The 21399-nt window shown below is 50.5% G+C and overlaps 4 protein-coding genes across 5 annotated transcripts; 1 reads left to right on the top strand and 3 right to left on the bottom strand.

Annotated features, from left to right (window-relative positions):
* Positions 1–536: 536 nt before the first annotated feature.
* Positions 537–8927, bottom strand: Poldip2 (DNA polymerase delta interacting protein 2). The gene is made up of 11 exons (XM_003469738.5): positions 8688–8927; positions 6998–7079; positions 6038–6135; positions 5331–5427; positions 5128–5203; positions 4859–4966; positions 4172–4308; positions 3367–3393; positions 3070–3195; positions 1625–1704; positions 537–1009 (listed from the first exon to the last, which is right to left on the bottom strand). Exons 1-11 carry the CDS (start codon positions 8846–8848, stop codon positions 895–897), a joined length of 1107 nt encoding a protein of 368 aa, XP_003469786.1. The 5' UTR covers positions 8849–8927; the 3' UTR covers positions 537–894.
* Positions 8928–9019: 92 nt separating this feature from the next.
* Positions 9020–12807, top strand: Tmem199 (transmembrane protein 199). 2 transcript variants are annotated; one of them, XM_003469737.5, is made up of 6 exons: positions 9025–9267; positions 10263–10336; positions 10754–10843; positions 11376–11418; positions 11613–11725; positions 11980–12807. In XM_003469737.5, exons 1-6 carry the CDS (start codon positions 9057–9059, stop codon positions 12073–12075), a joined length of 627 nt encoding a protein of 208 aa, XP_003469785.1. In that variant the 5' UTR covers positions 9025–9056; the 3' UTR covers positions 12076–12807. The 2 variants fall into 2 exon arrangements, with proteins under 2 accessions (XP_063107255.1, XP_003469785.1); XM_063251185.1 differs by lacking the exon at positions 11613–11725 and having other exon boundaries at positions 9020–9267.
* Positions 12808–14391: 1584 nt separating this feature from the next.
* On the bottom strand, positions 14392–16125 carry Sebox (SEBOX homeobox). Its single transcript, XM_003469736.5, has 3 exons — positions 15935–16125; positions 15615–15784; positions 14392–15461 (listed from the first exon to the last, which is right to left on the bottom strand). The coding sequence occupies exons 1-3, from the start codon at positions 16026–16028 to the stop codon at positions 15081–15083; spliced, it is 645 nt and encodes a 214-aa protein (XP_003469784.2). The 5' UTR covers positions 16029–16125; the 3' UTR covers positions 14392–15080.
* A 1265-nt stretch (positions 16126–17390) lies between these two features.
* Positions 17391–20435, bottom strand: Vtn (vitronectin). The gene is made up of 8 exons (XM_003469567.4): positions 20226–20435; positions 20023–20142; positions 19600–19944; positions 19380–19519; positions 18943–19099; positions 18608–18760; positions 17818–18174; positions 17391–17587 (listed from the first exon to the last, which is right to left on the bottom strand). Exons 1-8 carry the CDS (start codon positions 20287–20289, stop codon positions 17475–17477), a joined length of 1449 nt encoding a protein of 482 aa, XP_003469615.1. The 5' UTR covers positions 20290–20435; the 3' UTR covers positions 17391–17474.
* Positions 20436–21399: the final 964 nt, after the last annotated feature.

Below are 21399 nucleotides of genomic sequence, written 5' to 3'. Positions count from 1 at the left end.
CAAGAATGAAACTACCTCTTAAGAGTCACTGCAGTGGCAGGAGAGAAGGAATCCTAAATGGGGCAAAATGTTGCCTGATTTGTCTCTGGTTCTTGGAGGCCTGAGAGAAGCTCTTAAAGTGGCCCGGCTTGGTCACTGTCCATACCTTAAGCTTCTCCTTAACCGATTTCCTGCATCTCGGTGGAATGCACAGCAGGCAAACCCAAGGTGCCTGGAAAGCCAACCGGCTGACCTCACTCCTCTCTCATCCCCATCCTGGCAAGGCCAGAGGTGCTAGTGCTTGGTCAATGCTAAGAGCTAAGCCACTCCAGCCCTGTTACTGGCCACCACTTCTATTCCACAGAGGCAAAAAAAAGAACCAGAGTCCAGTGCAGCACCCACTTGGTGGCAGGAGGTGCAAGGGCCTGCACATGTCCACCCAGCCTCCAGGCTGAAAGAAAGACAAACCCTGGCAGAGAAGGCGGCTCCCTGGAAGTGACTGCATGGGAAGCAATTGAGGGCCCGCACTGGGTCAGAAAGGGAGCCTGAGCGGAAACTGTGAGGGTAGCCAAGCGTGCGCTGGTTTATTAACCAAACTTCATGTTCCAGACAACTTGTGACAGGTCAGAAAACTCCTCCAGGCCTGTGGCTGCTGAACAGTTCCTTGATGAAAGGTTTACAGGAACGTAGTGCCGGCAGGCTTAGGAGGAAGCCAGCCAGCTTTAAAGGAGTCCTACATGGGTCTTCTGAAAAAAACATACTACACTCCCCAAAAAACAGCCCCACAATCAAATGCACAAAGGATGAAGAGACCCATTTGGGCCATGATAGGGGAGAAAAGAGTTTTGCAGCAATTGTGGGTTTACAACGGATCTTCTGAGGGGCCAAGCCTAGGCACCCGAGGCCTCAGCCGGCCTACCAGTGAAGGCCTGAGGGTGGTGTCTTCTCATCTTTATTGCTTTCCAAGGAGAAAGGTGGGATCCGGACATCAAAGTGGGAGCCATCAGGTCTCTCAAAGCGGAACGTGCCCCTGGGGGTCAGAGAAGCTGGCTTAGACACCGTGGGGGCTGAGGATTGCAGTGGGCCCGTGGCCTCAGCTCCAGAGCCCTAGCAAGATGAGGTAGGCCTAGGCTCCCTTCTGCTAACTCCTGATAGGATGACTGGTCCAGAGACCCAACAACCCTTCTTAGGCCTACATGAAAAGAAGAATCACAGCTGTTCAGATTTTAGCCCTCAATGCATACTGCATGAGCTATCTAACTGCACTCTGAGGGTGAAGTCTGAAACACTTGGAAAACCTGCATGAGCAACTCGGTGTAGCATCAAACCCCTAGGCCGGTGGTGGTGAACCTGTGGCATTCGTCTTGCAGTGGGCTGTGTGTATCACTGAGAGCTCTAAAAGGTTCCCCATCACTGTCCTAGACCTAGGTCCTCAGTCCACATCATAGGGAACCTGGAACAGGCAGTCATAAAAAAACAGGCAAGTCCCACACAACATTGGGGGTAGCAGATGCAGTTCCAACTCAGACACGATTTGGCCCAGAGCTAACCACTGGCTCTGCATGCACCACAAGCTCTCAGTTTTCTGACCTCAAGCTCTGTCCATGGGGTTGAGTGGTGCCTACCCCCACACATGTCCACTTACCACATGTGGCCACTGGAGGCCTGCAGGGAGACGTGGCTGCTATACTGGAATGCAGGCTGCTCTTTGGACAACACTGGCTCCTGTAAGGATTCAAGCAAGATGGGTCAGGCCAAGCTCCACGGACACATTTCTTGTAGTTAGAGGCCAGTTCATCATCAGTGACTGCAGGCCAGCCAAGTGACAACCACGGCAGGCATTCCACAGTGACAATCCCCCAGCACCGCCTCCTACACCATGGTCATTGGCTTGGCCTTCTGTTGTGCCTCTGGAAAGGTGATCTCAGTCTGACTGACTGAGGACACTAAGCAGGGATGCTGAGCACAAGGCCTACCTCTTGCACTTTCAGTACCTACACATGACAGCTAAAAGCTAAGCACCTCAGCGGGTACTCTGTAAACTGCTGCTGGCTAATTCTCCTGGAGATCATAAGTGACTTACATATGATCTCTTTGCCCAAAGTTACGCAGTGAGCACACAGCTGGAATGAGAAGCCAGGCTATGTAACTGCAATCCTTACTCTGACTCACTGTTCATGCCAGTCAACATGGATAGGCTGGGGATTTAGCTCAGCGGCATAAGCACCTGTCTGGAAAACACAAGGCCATGAGTTCAATCCCCAGTACAAAAAAAAACCCAGAATGTTTAGGCCAGGGATTTAGCTGCCTGCCTGGCAAGCACAAGGTCAAAAGTTTGATCCCTGATACCAAAAAAAAAAAGGCTACTTCATAAACTGGGTGTGGTGGTTCACACCTGTAAATCCCAGCACTCAGGAGACTGAGGCAGGAGGACTGTCACAAGTTCAAGACCAGCCTGAGCTACAAAGTGAGCTCAAGGCCAGTGAGCTACATAGTGAGACCCTGTCTTAAAAAGACCAAAAAAAAAAACCATGGATAAATGCTCACAGATATGGGCCCTAACACTAATACTTCTTGCGACCTTATTTCTCAGACAACAGGGGAAGGTAGGCAGGGAGACAAAATTGCATCTCTTTAAGCACCAGCAAAAGAAACACAGCATGGTGGTGCATTCCTATTAATTCAAGCACTCAGGAGGCTGAGGCAGGAGGATCACTGCAAGTTCAAGGCCAGCCTAAACTGCATAGTGAAACCCTGTCTCAAAAAGACAATAAATAAATCAATAATCAGCAAAGGAGTGTATACACTGCTCAACCAAAAGTATACGAGCTTGGACTTCAGACTCACTTGGACTGAAATCTCAGCCCTGTCACTACAGCAAAGAGACTGTAGGTTCATCAAGTAACTTCTCAGTCACTCTCTTCTGTGAAATATGCTGCAGGCAACCTGTGTCTCAGGGATGCTGTAGATTTCTAGCCCAAGACAACCCAGTGTGTTCAATAGTGAGTCTCTGTCTGTAACTACAGGAGAGGAAGAAAACCACATGGAGCCCCTCAGGTCTCTGGGTAGGGCCAGGCCAGTGATACTCACCCTGCCCACCACCCCTCGGCCTCGCACGGTCTCCAAGGTGCCTGAGAGACTAAATATCCTCCAGTGCCGCTCCCGGAGCTGTACCACATCACTGTCCAGGTTCTCCAGGCGGATACAGTAGCGCCACTGTGAGAGAAGGGGAGAGTCCACATTCACAGCAAACAGACCCTGTGGTGCCCACCTACAGTCTGTAGAGCAGAGGCAATAAAGGCTGGTGCTGTGGTACACCGGCCCCCACCTCCCCCGCCTGACCCGAGGCACCCCTGAGCACTGCCGTGTCCTCAGGAAAACACTCACCCAGTAGACGTGGGAATTCTGGGCTTCCTGGGGGAAGAAAAACACAGAGTTTAAGCCCAGCAAGGCAAGACCAAGTCTGTCCACTGACATGTCTCAGAGAAGCCCAAGCATTCCAGGAAGGCTGCAAAGGCAGGACTGTGCTGCGGACATCTGTGGGGGTGGGGGTGGGGGGTGATGGACTATTACCGACAACCCCCAGGGTGCACCCTCCACAAGCACTCCTGGTCTCAGTCCTCCCTGTCCTGTCCAGACTGCCAACTGAGCTGGAAGCCAAACGCAACCTGCCATAAGTCCCTCCTCTCTCACCATGTGCTACCTTCTCTCCCTGCCAGTGCTGGCCCCACGGTGGCTGCTAGGGCCCCGTCTTCCTCCACCCTCCCAGTATCTCACTGCAGTACTGTGTGGAGCCTGACCTCTCCCTTAACCATGAGTGCATGGAAAGCAGGCCTAGTGTCCATTTGTGTTTGTCCCCTCAGGCCTGGCTTAAGAGTGAGGCGGGGCAATGTGGCTGCCATATAAAAAGTGTGACGATGACCCCACGCTATTTTAGGCAAGTATGCGGACGTTCTTCCCAAGCAAGGCAAGGCTCCTTCTGAGCCCAAGGAAATGAAGAAGAGCAGGGGTAGAGGACTCCTTCCTGGGACCTGTGGGTCCTGGTGTGAACCACTGCTAAACTACTCAACCCTACCCAACACAGGAGCCCTTGGACACACTCAGATTTACACCTCTCCAGGACTCACCCTGGGGATATGACCCAGAATTTCAGGCCCAGCCCTGCAGGAAGAGGCACAGGCAGGACACATACCCGCATGCCCATGTAGAAAGGGATGACAGTGACTCGGATGTTCTCAGTTGTCTCCCTGTGGACATCAGACAGCTCTAGCCAGGGGTGATTCTTCTCTTGCCAGGCCCGTAGTGTTTCCCGAGCCACAAAAGGGGGTGCTGGAACAAGTGCCAACAGGTCAGCCCAAGCCAGAGCTCAGGGTGCTGTACTCCAACTGCCCCTCCTAGAAACCCTTTCCCAGTGGTGGCCCTGGTAAACAGGACACACACAAAGCAAAGCCAAGGTTGCGACCCCGCCTGATGGTGCACGCCTATAATCCCAGCACTCAGGAGGCTGAGGCAGGAGGATTGCCATGAGTGTAAGGCCAGCCTGAACTACATAGCAAGACACTTCCTCAAACAAACAAAGCAAGGCTGGAAGAAGGCACAGAGCAGTACAAGGGTAACCTCTGAGGATCAGTACAATCCCATAGGAAGGAACATGGACTGCAAGTCCATTTTAATGGCCCTGGTTTTTCCCTCCAGCTGCTGCTACCTAGCAACTTCTGAGTCACTGCTCATCATTCCCAAGCCTGAGTTTCTATCTCTGTCAGTTAACAAGAAGCTGCAAAGGTTCTGGAAAGACAGCTAGACAACTGTGAAACTACTTCTGCAGGCCTCTCCTGGAAGGAAGGGCCTGCCATTCCTGCCTCCCTTGTGACACAGTTACCTTTTGTCTGGTCATACAGAAGAAATCTTTCAAAGAGCTCATGCTGGATGGGAACCTGGTCGGTGGAGGTGTAGGGGAGGATGTCTTCATGGCTCACATAGTCCAGGCCTGCAGACAGTGAAGAGTAGGGCTCACACACAGGAGAAAAGGAAGAACAGGAAGAAAAGAAACATTAACCTCTTCCTCCAAGTGACAGGACATCAGAATCCTCTCCCAGGTACACACCAGTCCCCTGCCTCAAAGGCATCATTCAGATGCTAACTCCTCACCTGGAATGGCATAGAGGGCCCGGCTGTCATCATGGTTAGCCAAGAAGGTCACAGCTTCTGTCTGAGATCTCTGAGACTAAGGTATAAAGAACATCAGTGGCTTTCCTGGCTACTGTCCAGTCCTGAAACCCTGTGGCCCAGGACTAAGACCCCACTGGTTTTCCATGGAGGAAATCCCCAGCCCAGCCATCTTGCTTACTTACTATATGCGGACAGTCTCGGGCATCAATCAGCACCTGATAGTAAGTGTGCGTTTTGCCTTTCACCTCCTTGGAGCCGTGGCCAGCAGGATTCTCTGTTCTGTGGGTTAAGAGAAACCTAAGACCACCCTGAAAGGAGTGGAAGCTGTGCCTTACTCCCTCCCCTAAACCGGCTGATTCGTGACACTTCATACCACGGGCACCTGATCAGCAACACCCAGCCAGACAGCTGGCTCAGGGAAACAGCAGAGGCCGGGGGCTGTGAGCCATCTTCTGCCTTACCCTCTAGGTGCCTCTCGGAAGGGGCCCATGTTGAGACAATCCAACTGCCATCCAGTCCCCCAGCACACAAAGTACAGTTCCACTCTCACATCCCAACCATTTAATGGAGATACTCCTTTTCTTTTTCTAATATACTCCAGTGATGATGATTAAGTGAAAGATTTCAACTAAATCATCAAGAAACCAAGATGACTAAGCCCTCAATGTCCACTGGGGTACTTAGGAGACCTAAAGGGACCCACTGGCTTAAAATTGTCCCTCGCACTTAGCCCTTTGTCTGCATGGACATCAGTGCCAAAGAAGTGCTCTGAGCCTGGTTCTAAGACCCAGGAGGATGCTACTGTCCCCCGGGAGACCCTAATTTCGTGTATCTGTGATAGGCTGTGCCGCCTCCTGAGGCCACTGTGGGCCTAATAGTAAGGACTTACTTTTCTGAAGCTGCAGAAGCCACATCCCGGTCATACAGTCTGGCTTGCCAGGGAAACAGGACCACACCTCGGTAGCCAAAAATACTATGAAGAAAAAGCTAGGTGGAAAGAGAGGCCTCCGTAAGTCCACAGTCTGGTCTATCCAGCCAAGTGAGACCTGACCGTGAAGCAGTGCACGCTGAGACTTCAGCGCAAGGTCCTGCCACCTTTGCTCTTGATCTCCAAACAAACTTTGGAACACTACATGCCCTGTTCACCTGGCTGACTATATTCATCCCACTCCTCCACATCAGAGAGCCACTGACATGGTATTAATCCCTTTTTAGAATATCAACTCCATGAAGCCCAAACCAAGTCTACCTGCTCTTTGCCTTAATACATACTGTCTGGTCCATCATACGAATTCAACAAAACTGAATAAACAAAGAGTCTTCCCTAAATACAAAGGGCCTGAATCTATCCCAGTGGACCTGGAACAAAGCTAACAGAAAAAGGCTTATCTCTAGAGCCTACCACACTGTAATCAGTTTGCTAAGGAAACATCAAAGGTTTGCTTTTCAGAACATTCTCTCCTCTGCCTTCACACCATCTAGGACATGAGAGGGAGTCTTCAGCAACTTCATTTTCTCTTCTCTACACTAACAAGTAAACAGTTTCTCTCTACACTAACTTGGAAAGAGAACCCACTGATACATTAAATGCATTAAAATCCAGGGAAACAGAAACCTTGATTTTTACCCAGTACTAAATATTAAGATGGAATGGTGGCAAGAATGTGGCTCAGTGGTACAGCACTTGCCTAGTACTGTATGTTCATGGGTTCAATTCTCAGCATCACCCAAAAAAGAAAAAGGAATACTCAGAAAAATATTCAGAAAATCCCACTCAAGAGTTGTCACCAAATGTGACTCTGTTCAAAAGCTGACTTGAAAATGAAGGCTAACTGGGCCCAACACTTACCTGCCCGGTCTCGTATTTCCCATTCTGTTTTGGTACCTCAAACACACCAACTGTCTCCAACACTTTGCCCTCTGCTCGGTTTCTGATTAGGAGGGAAAAAATAAGCAAAAGAAAAGCTGAATGGGTAATGATTACCCACCCCATCCCCAACCGTCTCATTATATAGATCAGGCTGGCCTTGAACTCACCATGGAGCTCAGGTTGGACTTAAACTCCCAGTGACCCTCCTGCCTCAGTATCCCAAGTGGTGAGATTACGGGTAGGGCACCACCACACCCATTCCTAAGGGGATAATGATTCTTATCCATCAGAAAAACAATCTCGGAGGATATTCATGAGCCGGGACAATGACAGCAGAGAGGTTTGGGGCAGTGTGGCCAGCTGAAGCAGGTGAGGGACCTGCTAAGCCACAATAGCACAAAACAGCTGCCTTTTCTCCTTTGAGGGCACTCACAGGCTGCTGCTTGGTGGAAACCTTCCAAATCTCCCAGTAACAGATCTGACTGCTCCCAACTCACAGTTTCTGTTCTCTTTCCTCGGTACTCCTCTTATGCCCTCATACCCTTTTCACCATTTCTTCTTTAACCCACTATCCTGGCCTCTGACAGCAATTAAAACATCTTTCTCACTCTGTATTTCAGTTATTTATGTCCCTGTCTTATCAACAACAGATATTAGAAGTTCCCTGGGAGCGATGCCTGTGCTGTCCTCAGAGCCTGGTGTAAAAGATATGAGCAAAAAATTCCTGATCTGTACCGTAATTCCAAGTCTACCTCCCTCCAAACTATTATTCTTAACCTGCCCTCAAGAACCTAAACATCTTAACAGATTCTCTACTGTATTCCATGCATTCCACTGAGTCCTGCAGCCTCTCCATATAGTTCTGTTCAGGTTTACATTAGTTTTCTTAAGGGCCTTAAATTGTAGATGACTATTACCTCTCCCAAATATCAGTAACTGTATTATCTCAGCCTCTGTAACTTCAGCTCTGTCAGTTACCTCTCCAAACAGCGCTGTTCTTTCTAGGAGCCTTTCAAAGCACTGTTATTCTGTTTTGGAAGTGCAAACTTGATCCACTGGCCCCAGCCTGATCCATCTGTCCCATGCCCAGTGGCACTGTTCACACCAACATCGTGACTCAAATCCCTTTCTCCAGGTCACATAGAGAAATCTGGGACCCAAAAGGGCCCACACTCAAGTCGACTTGTTTCCTACCTCTAACATCTTTATAAGGGAGGCCGTGACCCAACAAGCGCTGGAGGCTGAAGTCAAAAGCTCTCGGGGGCAGGGGCTGGGGATTTAGCTCAGCGGCATAAGCGCCTGCCTTGCAAGCTGGCAGTCGTGAGTTCGATCCCCGGTACCAATAAAAAGGAAAAAGACAAAAAAACAAAAAAAAAAAAAAGCTCTCGGGCTGCACTAAAAAGGCTGCCCACTAACAGCGGAGCTGGGGACCCGAGCTGGGAGCCTTGCTAGCCAAGGCTGCCCTGCACGGCCAAGCTCTGGGCCGCGCTCCCTGCCCTGCTGCTGGCACATGTCCCCGGCACAGCACGTCTGCTCCCTGCTCGGGACTCTCTCCCAGGTCCAACTACTGTCACCCTCGGACGACCCGGCCTCCTACCCTCCTTACTGGCCACGAACGCGATCCCCGACTCCTGGCCCGGTCCCCGCGCCCCCTCGCTCCGTGTCTCACCGCGACGAGAGGTGCCTCTGCGCAGTCGTAGTCGTCGCAGATGGGAAGGCCGGTGCTCCCCCTGCGGCACAGAGCGGCCTTGATCCTCGGGCAGCAGTCAGCGGCCGGGACCACCAGCGGCTGCCCACGGCCAGGGCCCGCCGGGCCACACAAGCGGCCATGTCCGGACCGAGCGCCCGCCCGGCTGCTGACACAGGGCCCGACCCGCGGCCGGGCGGCGCCCCGCCCCCGCCCCACACTGCCCAGCGTCGCGTCCCCGCCCCCTTGGCCCCGTGCCCTGCCTCGCACCGCCCCCAACCCTGAGCTACTTCCGGCGCACACCCGGAAGTCCGAGTTTGGGGAATCACGTGATCCTAGAGCGGGCTAGATATGGCGTCTTCGTTAGTAGTAGGTGAACGGCTGGTACGCGCTCTGAGGCCTGGCGGGGAGCTGGAATCAGAGAAGCTGCCCCGGAAGCTGCGGGCCGAGCTCGAGGCCGCGCTGGGAAAGAAGCACACGAATGCTGATGGCCCCGATGGCCCTCGACGCTTGGTTTCCTTCCGTCTGATCCGAGAGCTGCACCAGCATCTCAGAGAAAGAGGTGAGACCATCTCATTTGCGAGATCGCCTCTTTGTTTCCAGATCTGCTCTCTTCTGAGAAATTTTCATCCCGCTTCCATGCCTGCGGTGTACTCATGCGGCCAACCCAAAAATCTCTTCACAAATCCCAGGACCACCCACTCCTTTCTCGACTCGTTTGTCGGGATGACAAAATTTACTTGCGTTGTGCAGACTTTCCCGAGTCTTGTTTTGCCCACTTGATCCTCAAGAAAGCTGAGGTTCCAACCTAATCACCTCTACCAAGTTCAGTTTCTTCCTTTTTTCACCACAGTAGGAAGCAGCTTAGCTACTGAGTTAGCCCTGTTTGTGAATTTGGGTTTCTTTCCATCTCAATAATGTCTAAGACAGCGTGACAAAATCTAACTTGAAAGATCTGAAGTAGAAGTAGTGTATCAGTACTAATCTTAGATCTTTCCGGTAATTACCCTTGAAGAAGTCATTTCTTTTCCCTGAGCTTCAGTTTTCTTATCTTAAAAGAAAGAAAGAAAAACCTGCAGTAAAATGTTTTGCCAGGATTTGCATAGCCCAGCCAAAAGTGCAAAGTAGACCCAACTACTAGAACTAAAAAGAACCTTAAAAAGAGATGATCTTGGGGGCTGGGGATTTAGCTCAGCGGCATAAGTGCCTGCCTTGCAAGCAGGCAGTCGTGAGTTCGATCCCTGGCACCGATAAAAACGAAAAAGACCAAAAAAAAAAGAAAAGAAAGAGATGATCTCATCTAGTATTTACCATCACTATGACCTAAGCCAAAAGCAAAGTATTAGGTGTTGGTGGTGGTCACTTTGGTAGGGTAAAGTGACAGTTAAAGTCACTGCAGCATTAGAAAACAGGTAGAATTTTCCCCAGTTTGAAAATCATCCTTGGGATAGGTTTACATAGAGATGGTCTGGTTTTATTTTGATAAACCCTTTATTGATCTTAATCTTTCAACCTCAGTTCAGTGGGTTACTATGTGGAAACATTTTTTTCCCCCAGGTTCCACACTGTATCTTCATGAGCTTTTAGAAGGCAGTGAACTCTATCTTCCAGAGGTTGTGAAGCCTCCTCGGGTAAGTAAAGGATATATTTGTGAGAGTGGTTATTGATTGAGTTGTACATCAAATTTATTAATCAGTCTTTGGGCTTGAAAATTTGTTTTAAATCTTCAGGCTCTAGGATGAGAGGACTTTCTGTATCTGACAGCTTTGGGCAACTTATATCCAAAAGTCAGTTTCCAAAGCAGTGGAGGCCAGGGATAGGGATATAGCTTAGTGGTATAAGTGCCCGCCTGGCAAAAGCGAGGTGATGAATTCAATCCTGGGTACCAAGAAGAAGGAAAAAAAAGAATAATTTAACAATCCAAAGCAGTGGAGGTATGACTGGCAAGCACATGGGTCTCTATGCCCCTTGGAATCAATGACTATGACATACTTTCTAGTAAGAAGTGTGTAGAAGAATGTTCTTTTCATGTGATTCTTTTGTGCTAGAACCCAGAGTTAGTTGCCCGACTGGAGAAGATTAAGATACATCTGGCCAATGAAGAATATAAACGGATCACTCGCAATGTCACCTGTCAGGTAAAAGTCTGCTTTTAAGAACATGGACTGATTACCCCTAAAAACAGGGCCCTGTCCTAGAAAAAAGTATAGAGGAAAAAACAACATAAGAACTTGGTTTGTATACTATTCTGGGACCATTCTGTATACTACTCTAGGAGCTCTGTGCCACTTACAAACTAAATGTAATTCCCAACTCATTCTCTGAGACTATTGACTTATAGGACGATTAAGTCTTAAAACATTGAAGTTGTAGGGCTGAGCCTTGGTGTATTTTTTTATAACATAACTCCTTACTTTTTTGCTCATGTGCCTCTGCCCTGAACCAGAACAACAACATATGGTTATTAGGAACCTATGTCTTCTCTGGAATGCTTGTTTTATGGTGCAGAAAAGAGGCAGACTGATTCTAGACAAAGGAATCCGTGGAGAATGCAGAGTTTATTAAGGAATAGAGAGAACTGAGCCCAGACCAATAAATGGGACCTCTCTGGGTTACCCTTGAGCTGCGTCTACTCTGACATTACCTGCTTTTGCATCTGCTTTTACCCAGAATTCTCGGCATGGTGGGACTCTCAATGACTTGGGAAAGCAAGGTAAGATACTAGGAAACCAGGCTGCTAACGCCTCTCCCCGAGATGGGTTGTGACATTCCTTCCCATCCCAGCATCCTGGGCTAGAGGCCAAGCTATTCAGACACATTCTTTTAAGGCAACTCGATTGATTGAAGTAAGAGAGCTTGCTGGAGAATGCTGACCTAAAGATTTTTCTTCTGGGCTTCTCCCCAAAGTTAGATCAGTGAAGGCTCTGGTCATCACCATCTTCAACTTCATTGTGACGGTGGCAGCTGCGTTTGTCTGTACTTACCTTGGAAGCCAGTACATCTTCACAGAAATGGCCTCAGTGAGTAGACAGACATTGGGCAGGCAAAGTGCTGCAGGTGGGGGTGTCAGTGAAAAAGGGAGAATGTATTGAAAGCACCTTGCATAGGTAGGAAATTGAGCGCATATTTATGCAGTGAACAAGGAGAACATTTGAGCCCTTCAGCATTTTTGGAGTGGGTAGTAACCCCAAGAGAATCCAGGATCCCTTCCCCCCAATTTAGGGGCTGGTTTGGGAGTTCTGTATCACCCAGGCTTGCTTCTCTTCTTGCCCAGCGTGTGCTGGCTGCAGTGATTGTGGCCTCAGTGGTGGGTCTCGCCGAACTGTATGTCATGGTACGGGCAGTGGAAGGCGAACTGGGAGAGCTGTGACGGATGCTTCATCAGAGTCTGCAGAAGGTTTTGGGATCATCAGGCTTCCAGCTGCCAATCAGTGATCCTGTGAGACTTCTTTTACTCAGCTTTAGTTAGAGGACCAAACCAGCCACCTGCTGTTTCTATGAGGAGTCCTGTCTTCTGTAAATTTCCAGAAAAAGTAATGGAGGAGATACAGATGATACTTATTTTAAACTAAAAGAACTGGTCTCTCGGTATCTTTTCCTGAACCCATTGCCCAGTCCATTCTGAGCACTGCCAAAACTGGGCTTTTTCCATCAGGAATAAATGGAATCCAGGCCTCCCCAAAAGTAAGACCATGCTGCCTCGAACCTGGCCTAATGCTCATGCCTTGGAGCACGGTGGTAATTGAGAGCAGAAGCCACCAAGAAAGAAAAAGCCTTCATCTCTGCAGTGTGTCCTGGAAGGAGAACTGATTAGAGCACAGATACCCAGTAAGAGAAAACCAGCTTTGTACAGGATGGTCTTTTAGACAGGGAAATGGTATTAACCCCCTTTTCCAGAAGGCAGAAAAGACCCAGAGGGATCAAATAACCAGCTGTGAGCCTTCTGTTAAGTTTACCCAAAGCCTCCTACCTTGTCTGGATGTCTCTGTGTAATATTAAACTTCTGAGAACCTAAGTGGTGTGATGACAGAATTTGCCTATTTAAGACACTTTAAAAGGTGTCAGCCTCAGTCACTTATCCAATAAATATTTATTGTGTCCAGTTGTATTCTTATTTGAAGTTGGTGATAGTACAAAGCACAGAGATTTCCATACTTCTAAGACTTGTGCAGCATCTGCTGACTGTAGAGTTGTCTTCCTCTTCATTGTATTCATGCACTTGACATAGTCCTGTAGTCTTTGTTTTTTCCAAAGCTGTTCTGTTTTTATAAATTACACACTCGCCAGGGATTTAGCTCAGTAGCAGGTCGGGAGTTGGTCCCTGGTACCAAAAAAATAAATTATACACTCACCAGCTCAATAAACATTTTCTTAACAAAATTTGCCAGTTTCCATTGGTTGAGAGAAGCGTCAGCTGGGAGAAAATGTGAGTGGCATTTTACAGTGTCCTGATAGCCTGAATGGCAGAGGACTGGGTGGAACACCACAGGGCAGCCTTGTGGGGATTTGCGGCTGTTCCCATGTCTGAACTCTGGGCTCCACTGCCATGTGGCCCCAAGCTTCCACACACCCTAGCCTGAACACTTGATATTAGGTAAGAAGGAGTTCCAAATGTGAAAGACATTTTAAGTTTATCAGAATCTCAAGCAGATTCCAGCCCTGGGGAGGAGCAATCTCATAATGAAATTGAAATTTATCCCCTCTCACCATTGATTAGGATGGAGTCTCCCACTGGACTCGGCTCCTTCCTCACAAGCCCACAGGCCTCTATGGCATTGAGTCCTTACGGTGGATGTGGCACTACTAGCGTCTGGTGATAAAGGGGCAAAAGACCTGGCTCCTGTCTAGTAGTGACCAAATAGCCACTGTGTGAGGAAGGTTCCAACTGCAGGGGCAGAGTTGTGTTTAGGAATCAGGTGTCCTGTTTGCACAGAGAAGGAAATTCTGCCTTAGCCACTTCCTCTGCATTTACCATGCTTTCTCCTGTACACCCTGGGTCCAGAAAGTGCTTGGCAGGAGATCAGAGGAATGAGAAGTCTGAGGCCTCATCAGCTTCCTGGCTGGAGCAGTGGAGAGAACTAGCATTTATTGAATTTTACAATATGCCAGTATACATAAAAAATTTCTACTTTGGGGGTGGGGTTTGTTTTGAGACAGGGCCTCATATAGTACAGGCTGACTTTGAACTTACTGTGTAGCTCAGGCTGGCCTCAAACTCATAGCCATCATGCTGCCTCAGCCTCCCAAGTGCTAGGATTAAAGATGTGCACGACTCATGACCAATTTTAAAATATTTCTAAAATAGGGAGAAAGTATTACCATCCTGCCTTTCAAGCTCAGTAAGTTTCAGAGTTTCTACTTGTGTCACAGAGATAGTGTTTGAATCCAAGCACAGACTGATCACAAACTGCTTTTCTCCCCAAAGCAGAGCTACCCCAGAGGTGGAGGCATCTGGAAACACTGGGACTAGGACAGGGTATCAGCAGAGGCTTCTACCCACAGGGTCTAACAGAGCCCTAAAACCTTCAATTAACCATCCTCCCATTTAATCCCAGCAGAAGCCTCTGTAAAACCTCCCACCCAGTCTGTATGGAACCTGGCCCTATTTAGGGATTAGGTGATGGAGATAAATTTCCAAGGCAAATGGCCCTTGTCCCCATTCATTTGCAGTACACAACAATCCAGATTAAGGTACAGAGTTGGATTTTATTTAGAGATTAGTTGGTATTACAGATGAGGATACCAAAATCCATTGTTACTCTACCCCCTCCACCCCAAATCTGCCAGGTCCCCGCAGGCCTACATCAGAGAACAGCCAATGCGATCTTTGTGAAAATTAAATCACCCTAAGCCCCAGCTCCTGTTTCTACTTTATTGCTTTCGTATCACTGTCTTTCAGATCTGTACTGATTAATTTGTCCAGGTGGCAGGTCAGGAAAGGGCCCCAAACTGTAAAACAGATCCCCAGCAATTCAGATTTGGAGCAGCACTCCCTTCGGCCACTCACTCAGCAGCTAGTTAGGTAATGGCCTAAATGGCTCTCATCAAACTGCCTGCCTAAATGGCCCTCATCAAACTGGCCCACCTAAATGGCCCTCATCAAACTTTTTGAATAGGAAGTTCCCTTGGGATGAGAATTGGGAATCAGATGTAGCAGTTGAGGGGGTAACATAACCTACCAAGATGGTGGGCACCTACCCCCAGGGAAGATCAGGGTGCGGGGCAGCTGCAGAGGCCCCAGTCACCACAGGTGACCTGCATTTGGGCTGGCCTGGAGGCCAGTGGAAGTGGGCTAAATGCGCATTAGGAGAACTTCGCATAAACGGGGTGGGGTGAGTTACAGGAGGAGGGAATCTTACAAATTCTGCCTCGGGGTTAAGAGTGATCCATATTGGTGACAATGGCTGAGGTATAAAGAAGGTCAGACAGGCTGCCCAGGGAGGTCTGAGGAATGGCTCGCTCCAAGGAAGGGTGGACTCCTTGAACCCCAGCTGGTCCCCGTTGGGCTGCAACTTTAGCCCCTGGCCAGCCCTGCCCTAGACCCCAGATGGGAGCTTTACAGGAAGCCTGCAGACACTGCGAGGCACAGTGAACTGTGCCAGTGACAGGTAGAGGCTGGCCCACCATTTGGGGCGCACCAGGCTGCTGGGGGGCATCTGGAAGAAAACAGCAGTTCTGGGGACACTCAGGCCTGGAATGAAGTCCTCCTGGTTTCCTGTGCTTGATTCTCTTGGCTCTGCGGTTCTGGAACCACACCTGGTAGGGAAGGCAAAAGCGTCTATTCTGGCTCCCACCACCCCTCCCCTGCGCCAAGGAAAACAGCCTGCAGGTGGGATGCTGAGAAGGCCAGGCTCAGGTCAAGCTCAGAGTTGGCTGAGAGTACCCTGTCCTGAGGGAGTCGCAGCTCACCTGTATCTTGGCCTCGGGCAGGCAGGTGACTCGGGCCAGGTGCTCTCGAGTGCCGATGTCAGGATAGGGCCATGCTGCAAACACCCGCTCCAACTCCAGCAGCTGCCCAACACTGAAGGTGATCCTTTTTCTCCGGTGTGGACCCAACTCACTGGCATGGTCTGTGGGGGCTGGGAGTGAAGCCAGGACTTCATTGTAAGCACCTCCACCTAGCCTCAGAGCTTTCTACAGATCCTACAAGCTTACACCCAACCTCTCCAGCCTTCCCCACCAAACTTTGCCCCCTCCTTGCCCTGCCCACCCTCTCCCCACTAGGTCACCTGCTGCAGATGCCTCCACGGGGCTGGCCATGGGGGTGGTTAGAGGGCAAGGAGCCAGAGGGCCATGCCCAGGTTGTGCCCACACCACACCCATCTGCTGAGGGCTTTATGCTGCTGAGTGGCTAGTCCCGCCCCCAGGAGAGGATTAAGAGTCCAGCTGAAGCAAATCAGAGAAGTTCAGGGGAAAAGGGGAGGCCAAGGACAGGATCAAGGCTGACAGCGCGGTCGGTAAGGTAAATTTGAATGTCCCCGCCCCTTTTGCGCTCCACCCAGGGAGCTGGTGCCCAAGTCTCCAGCTCAAACCTCAGCCTCTGGCAGCCGGTTTGTGCTCTCCTAAACATCCTGAAAACCCCTTCCAGGAAGCCACAGAAATATTTCCAGTGCTCCAGATCTTTGAATGCCCTCTCTGGAGCCTTTAATGCCCTGGTCCTGGTGCTTTCAGAGGAGAGTGTGTGAAGTTCTATACCACAACCCTAAGACTGGCCAGTGAAGCTAGCTAGACAGGATAAGAATAATAATAGAGGCGGCAGATGGGCAGGAGCCACCAGCTCTCAGCACAGCTAGGCAACAGATGTCACTACCAGATTGCCTTTGGGGCTGCTCTGGATCTTTGCTTGCATCTAACCAACTCTGGTCACTCAAGAGTCCAGATGGGCTTCCTGAGGTCCAGAAACCTAAAACTAGAGGACATCCCACAGGCACCATTGGGGGATTAAGAAAGATAGTTTACACAGTTCTCATCTTTGGGAAGCCTTTTGGGCTGCTTTGCTCAGGGGCTACATGTGAATTTTCTTTCAGTCCTGTCGTGCTGTATCTCTCCAGACTTCAGCCTGAAACCAAGGACAGAGAGCTCAGAAAAGGGCCCACGAAGGGGTAGTTTAGAAGGAGAGTGGCAGCTGGTCCCTCAAGTGCTTAGGAGCTAACTGGATTCCAGACTCAGGCTAGGAAGAAAAACTGAACAAGAACCCTATGATTTCTTACCCCATCTCTCCATCAAGACCCTAGTCAATTTCAGGGGCAAAGCAAATCTCACTAGGAAAGAGGTAGCATATGCCATCATCAGTGTTTTGAGTGGCTACTTAGCCGCTAGTCGGGTATTGGAGGCTGCTAGGCTCAGGACAAAGGGTCGCTCTCACGAGGTCCTCCCAAAGCCCAGCTTTTCCAGTTCATAGTCATAACCCCATTCAGACAGCCAGACCCTACCTCTATCTAGGGGTTCCAGCCCTCCTGAAACAAAAGTAAGATTTGCCCTCCTCCCATATCGGAGGATCTACCCATGAAAAGCAACTCATCAGAGATGTCTAACCAGCTGTTCCACTGCCTGAGCCCAGCAGGGGATGGACACAGCAAGATCCTTCCGTCTTTCTCCCCTCAAACTGCCCTTACAGCCTACTTCCCCTCCTTTACCCAGGCAGGGGTCTGACTACCCCAGTCAACACAGTAAGAAGTCTCAAACTCAGGGCCAAAGGATTTTTATTAGGCTGGGAGGAGCAAGACGAAGGGGGGAGCTATGGAGTCCCAACTGTGTGGGCTCTAACTTCTACTTGTGGCCTGGGGGTGGGCACCCCAGCCAGTACTGGGCAATGGGGCGTGGGTAGGGAGGGTTCACAGTGTCCACTCGGCGTGTGCGAAGGTTAACTCGGTAGTACTTGTCTGAAAGAGAAGGAGGGGTGTGTAAGATCCAACCTGAACCTGCCTGCCCTTGGCCTGAGAAAGGAGACCCCCCCCCCCGAAGGGAAAATGACCGTCTACAACGCAGCTGCCATGGAGTTAGGCTCCTGGCCTAGCCTCCTGGGCCACTGCTTGCGGAATGTGGTCAGACCATGAGGACCAAGGCTAGCGGGGAAGGCCAGACCAGCTGCGGGGGAGGCAGAGGCTCCCACCTCCCGAGAAGAAATAGACGCTCTGAATGGGCTCGCAGGCCGCAGGCACAAGCCAGCTCATGTCGGAGTCGTCATAGTTGTAGGTTACTGGCCCTGTCTCTTCACTGGAGAAGAAGGACAGGAACAGAGAACGGGACTGCCTTGGGGAGCTCTGGCGGCTGCTGCGGCTGCGGCTGCGGCCGCGGCTACCACGTGAGCGGTAGCGTTTGCGGCTGCGATGTTTAAACTTTTGCTTCTTGGCCGGGGGAGGCTGGAGCACAGAGCCTGAGACGTAGATGTGGCCAGGCATGACAGCATCCACCTTCCCGGGCACACCGTGCCAGTCCCGGCTGATGAACCGGGGCTCTTGGACAACACCTGTGGCAGAGAAGAGGTTGGGGGGGGGGGGGACTTTAAGAGCCCAGGCCCTGCCCTCTCCAACGGAGCCTTTGGAGCTCATGGGCGACGCCTTGCCACAACAAAATGGTACAGAGCCCAGTTCCACATTCAATGTTCTTTCCTGTGTCCTCCCTTCACCATGTCCAAGACATCTCCCCAGACCCCAGAGCACAGTAGCCTCTCGGCCACAGTCCCTCCCCCTGCTGGCTGTGCTAGGCAAAGTCCAAACTGAGGGGTCCAAGTGGATCCAAGCCTCCCCACAAAGGTTAACAAAAGCAAAGTCCAGTCTGAGCAAACAGTTCTTGATCGATAGCCCAACCATCACAACCCCCTCCAGGCAGCCCAGACCCATCTCTGCCCGGGGGGTTCCAGCCCTCCTGAGGCAGAAGCAAGGCTTGCCTGCTTCCCTTACCAGAGGGTCTGCCCCAGAAAAGCAACTCAAAGATGTCCTCCCAGCTGTTCCGCTGCAGCAGGGCAAAGTGTTCAAACACAGCCGACAGGGAACTGCCTTCGCACTCCTCCTGGCTGGGCTGGTGCTGGAACTCATACTCCCAGTACTGTTTCCCTGGGGAAATCCGGGGAACGGGTGGGCCTAAGCAAGGCTGGAGGGCCCAGGAGCTGCTGAAGCTAGAAGCCCCCAGTGCAGGGCAGGGCATGTATGCTGGGACCTGTCCCCAAGGAATCATGGGAGGAAACCAAGTCCCTCCACTACTGTATCTACACATTCTCTTCCCACCCCCTGGGTACCTTTGAAGAAGTAGACCCGCTCCCGGCCACTGTAGCTGTGGGCAGGGAGCGCCAAGGTTGCATCCACATTGTCCGGGATGCCGATGAAGCCATCAGAGATGTTTCGTGGGAAATCTGGGTCCAGGACACCATCATCAAACCTCCAGTACTGGCTACCCTAAGAGGCAGGGAAGATGAAACGGAGTGAGGAGGTGAAATGTAGACATGACCAGCCATGGTTGGGTACACAGGCAGGGGACCGGACCTTAGGCAGTTGTCTCCAGCTCCAGGCTTACTAGCAAGAACCTGGAGTGTCATCCTACTTTGTCCTCAGAGCACTGGGCAGGTTCCACAGTGCTCTGGCTCTGACCTTCCTGCCCACCACAGCCTTGGTGTACCAGCTCCCAAGCCCTCCACAGTTGCCCGCTGCCCTGCCCCTCAGCCCCCAGGTTTGGCACCTTGAAGAGGTAGGTCTTCCCTTGACAGTTGATGCGGGTGAAGGCAGCATCAATGGGGCCCTCAATGCCCCAGACATCCCGGATGAGCTTGGGGTACCCAGGCCTCACTGCTGTTTCATCTAGCTCATAGAAGTACTGTCCTAGAGCGGGGGAAGCTGTGTGAGGGAGAGGTGCTCCTGTGGTAGACCCCCACCCCTCCAGGACCTGCTCTTGGAGTCACCTCGGAAAGCAAAGATGGAACCATTCTTGAGGTTAGTGAAGGCATCAAAGGGCTTTCCGCTGCATAGCTCCTCCTCTGCTGGGGACGCCAGGATTACTTGACCAGTGGTCTCAGCCCCTGAAGTCACCACATCAGATGTAGGGTTGCTTGCTTCAAATACAGGAGCCTCTTTTGTAGGCTTCAGGATAGGTCCTGGCTCAGAAGTTGCCTCAGGTGAGGTGCGCAAGTCAGAACTCCTGGAGGGACTCTCCGTCTGTGTGAGGTCTTTCGTGTTGTACTTGGTCTCGTGATAATCATAGAACCTGTAGTCGTCTTCCGGCTGAGTGAATACATCTCCTCGAGTCACTGCGGGCAGAGTGGGCAGTAGTGAGTCTCCCACAGCAGAGGGGCTCCCAGGCCCTCACCCCTGGGCTCAGAACACACCTTTGGGATTGCACTCTGCTATGTAGTCACTGCAGCAGCTCTTGTAGTAAGAGCACAGCTCATCACACTGACACTTCCTGTCAGCATTGAAACCTTCTGTGCAGCGCCCCTTGCATGACTCTATGGAGAGGGAATGTTAGTTGATGCAGCCAAGCCCGGGTCACCCTCGCCCACCCCTCATTGCCACCAATCCCCTCCTGCACCTTGGTCGGCCAGAGCAACCCATGCCAGCAGGGCCAGCAGGAGAAGAGGCCTCCGGTGTGCCATGACAGGACCTCGAGCTGAGGGCCTGGGTAGCTGGGCTCTGAGCTCCTGAAATCTGTGCTCTCTTGCTGGAGAAAAGACAAGGTCAGATAGGGTGGGAGGGAACTGGAAAGGAAGAGCGACCTTTTCTGTTGTTCTGTTTGCTTAACCTCAAACCAGCCCCCAGTTTCCTGGCTCCAGAGGCTGCTGCTTCAAAGGATCACATTCCCAGAACCCTGGACCTGGGAGAGCTCAGAAACAGAACGCTTGCTAAACTCTAGGTCATCAGGTCATCAAGACAAGAATTCCGTAAAATACAGCAGAAGATTCATGCTGTCACTCACTGGACAAACTTTTTCACCTCTCTGGGTCCTGGGTCTCTTTTCTGTAAAGCAGGACTATAATACTTTGCCTCATGAGGTGTTGAAAGATTACATGAGCTGGACCAGACAAAATGTCCAGGGTAGCTTTAAATTTCTTCCCATAAATGGTTATTGATCCATGGTTTGTTTGATTAGGCCCATCTCTGGCCAGATTCTCACCCACAGTGGGAGAGATTACGATCTCTGGAGAATTTTTTTTTATTGTAAAAATACAGAGTTTCATTTGTATCTTTGTGAGTGCATCAGTCTCTCTAAAATGGTCTTCAAGGCACAGGAAACATCAAAACCGATCACACTAGACCAGATTAGATTCCTGAAACCTCCACTGATTCACTGTTCCTGGCCCATCGTCAGTTTGCTGCTCTGTGGAGAGTGAGTTTACTTAGCACACTTTTAGTTTTCTGAGAAGTATCATCTGTTTACCCAGAACATGCCCATTGGCACAGAACACCTGATTTTTGCATTAAAATTTTATTTTCAGACCTCTACAGGCTTCTAAAGCCTTCCCACCACCTAATGCTTGTGATCTTGAGTTTTAAACTGTTTTCCTCTTCTGTCCTCAAAGAAGAGTATGCCTTTAACATTCTCTTTTTTGTGGGTTTCAGTAATCTCATCTGTAAAATGGATAACAATCCTACCCCACAGGAGTGTTGTGAGGCTTAACTGAAAATCATGCATAAAATGTCCTCAGGAGTTGCACAGGGAGCCAGGTGTTGTGATGCATGCCTCTAATCCCAGCATTCCAGAAGTT

The sequence above is a fragment of the Cavia porcellus genome, unplaced genomic scaffold (genome assembly GCF_034190915.1).
Source record: "Cavia porcellus strain 051 isolate PalLab524CR breed Dunkin Hartley unplaced genomic scaffold, mCavPor4.1 scaffold_6, whole genome shotgun sequence".
In the NCBI taxonomy this organism is placed as follows: Eukaryota; Metazoa; Chordata; class Mammalia; order Rodentia; family Caviidae; genus Cavia; species Cavia porcellus.
Note: the sequence above shows the minus strand (reverse complement) of the source record. Positions and strands in the feature narration are given on the sequence as shown.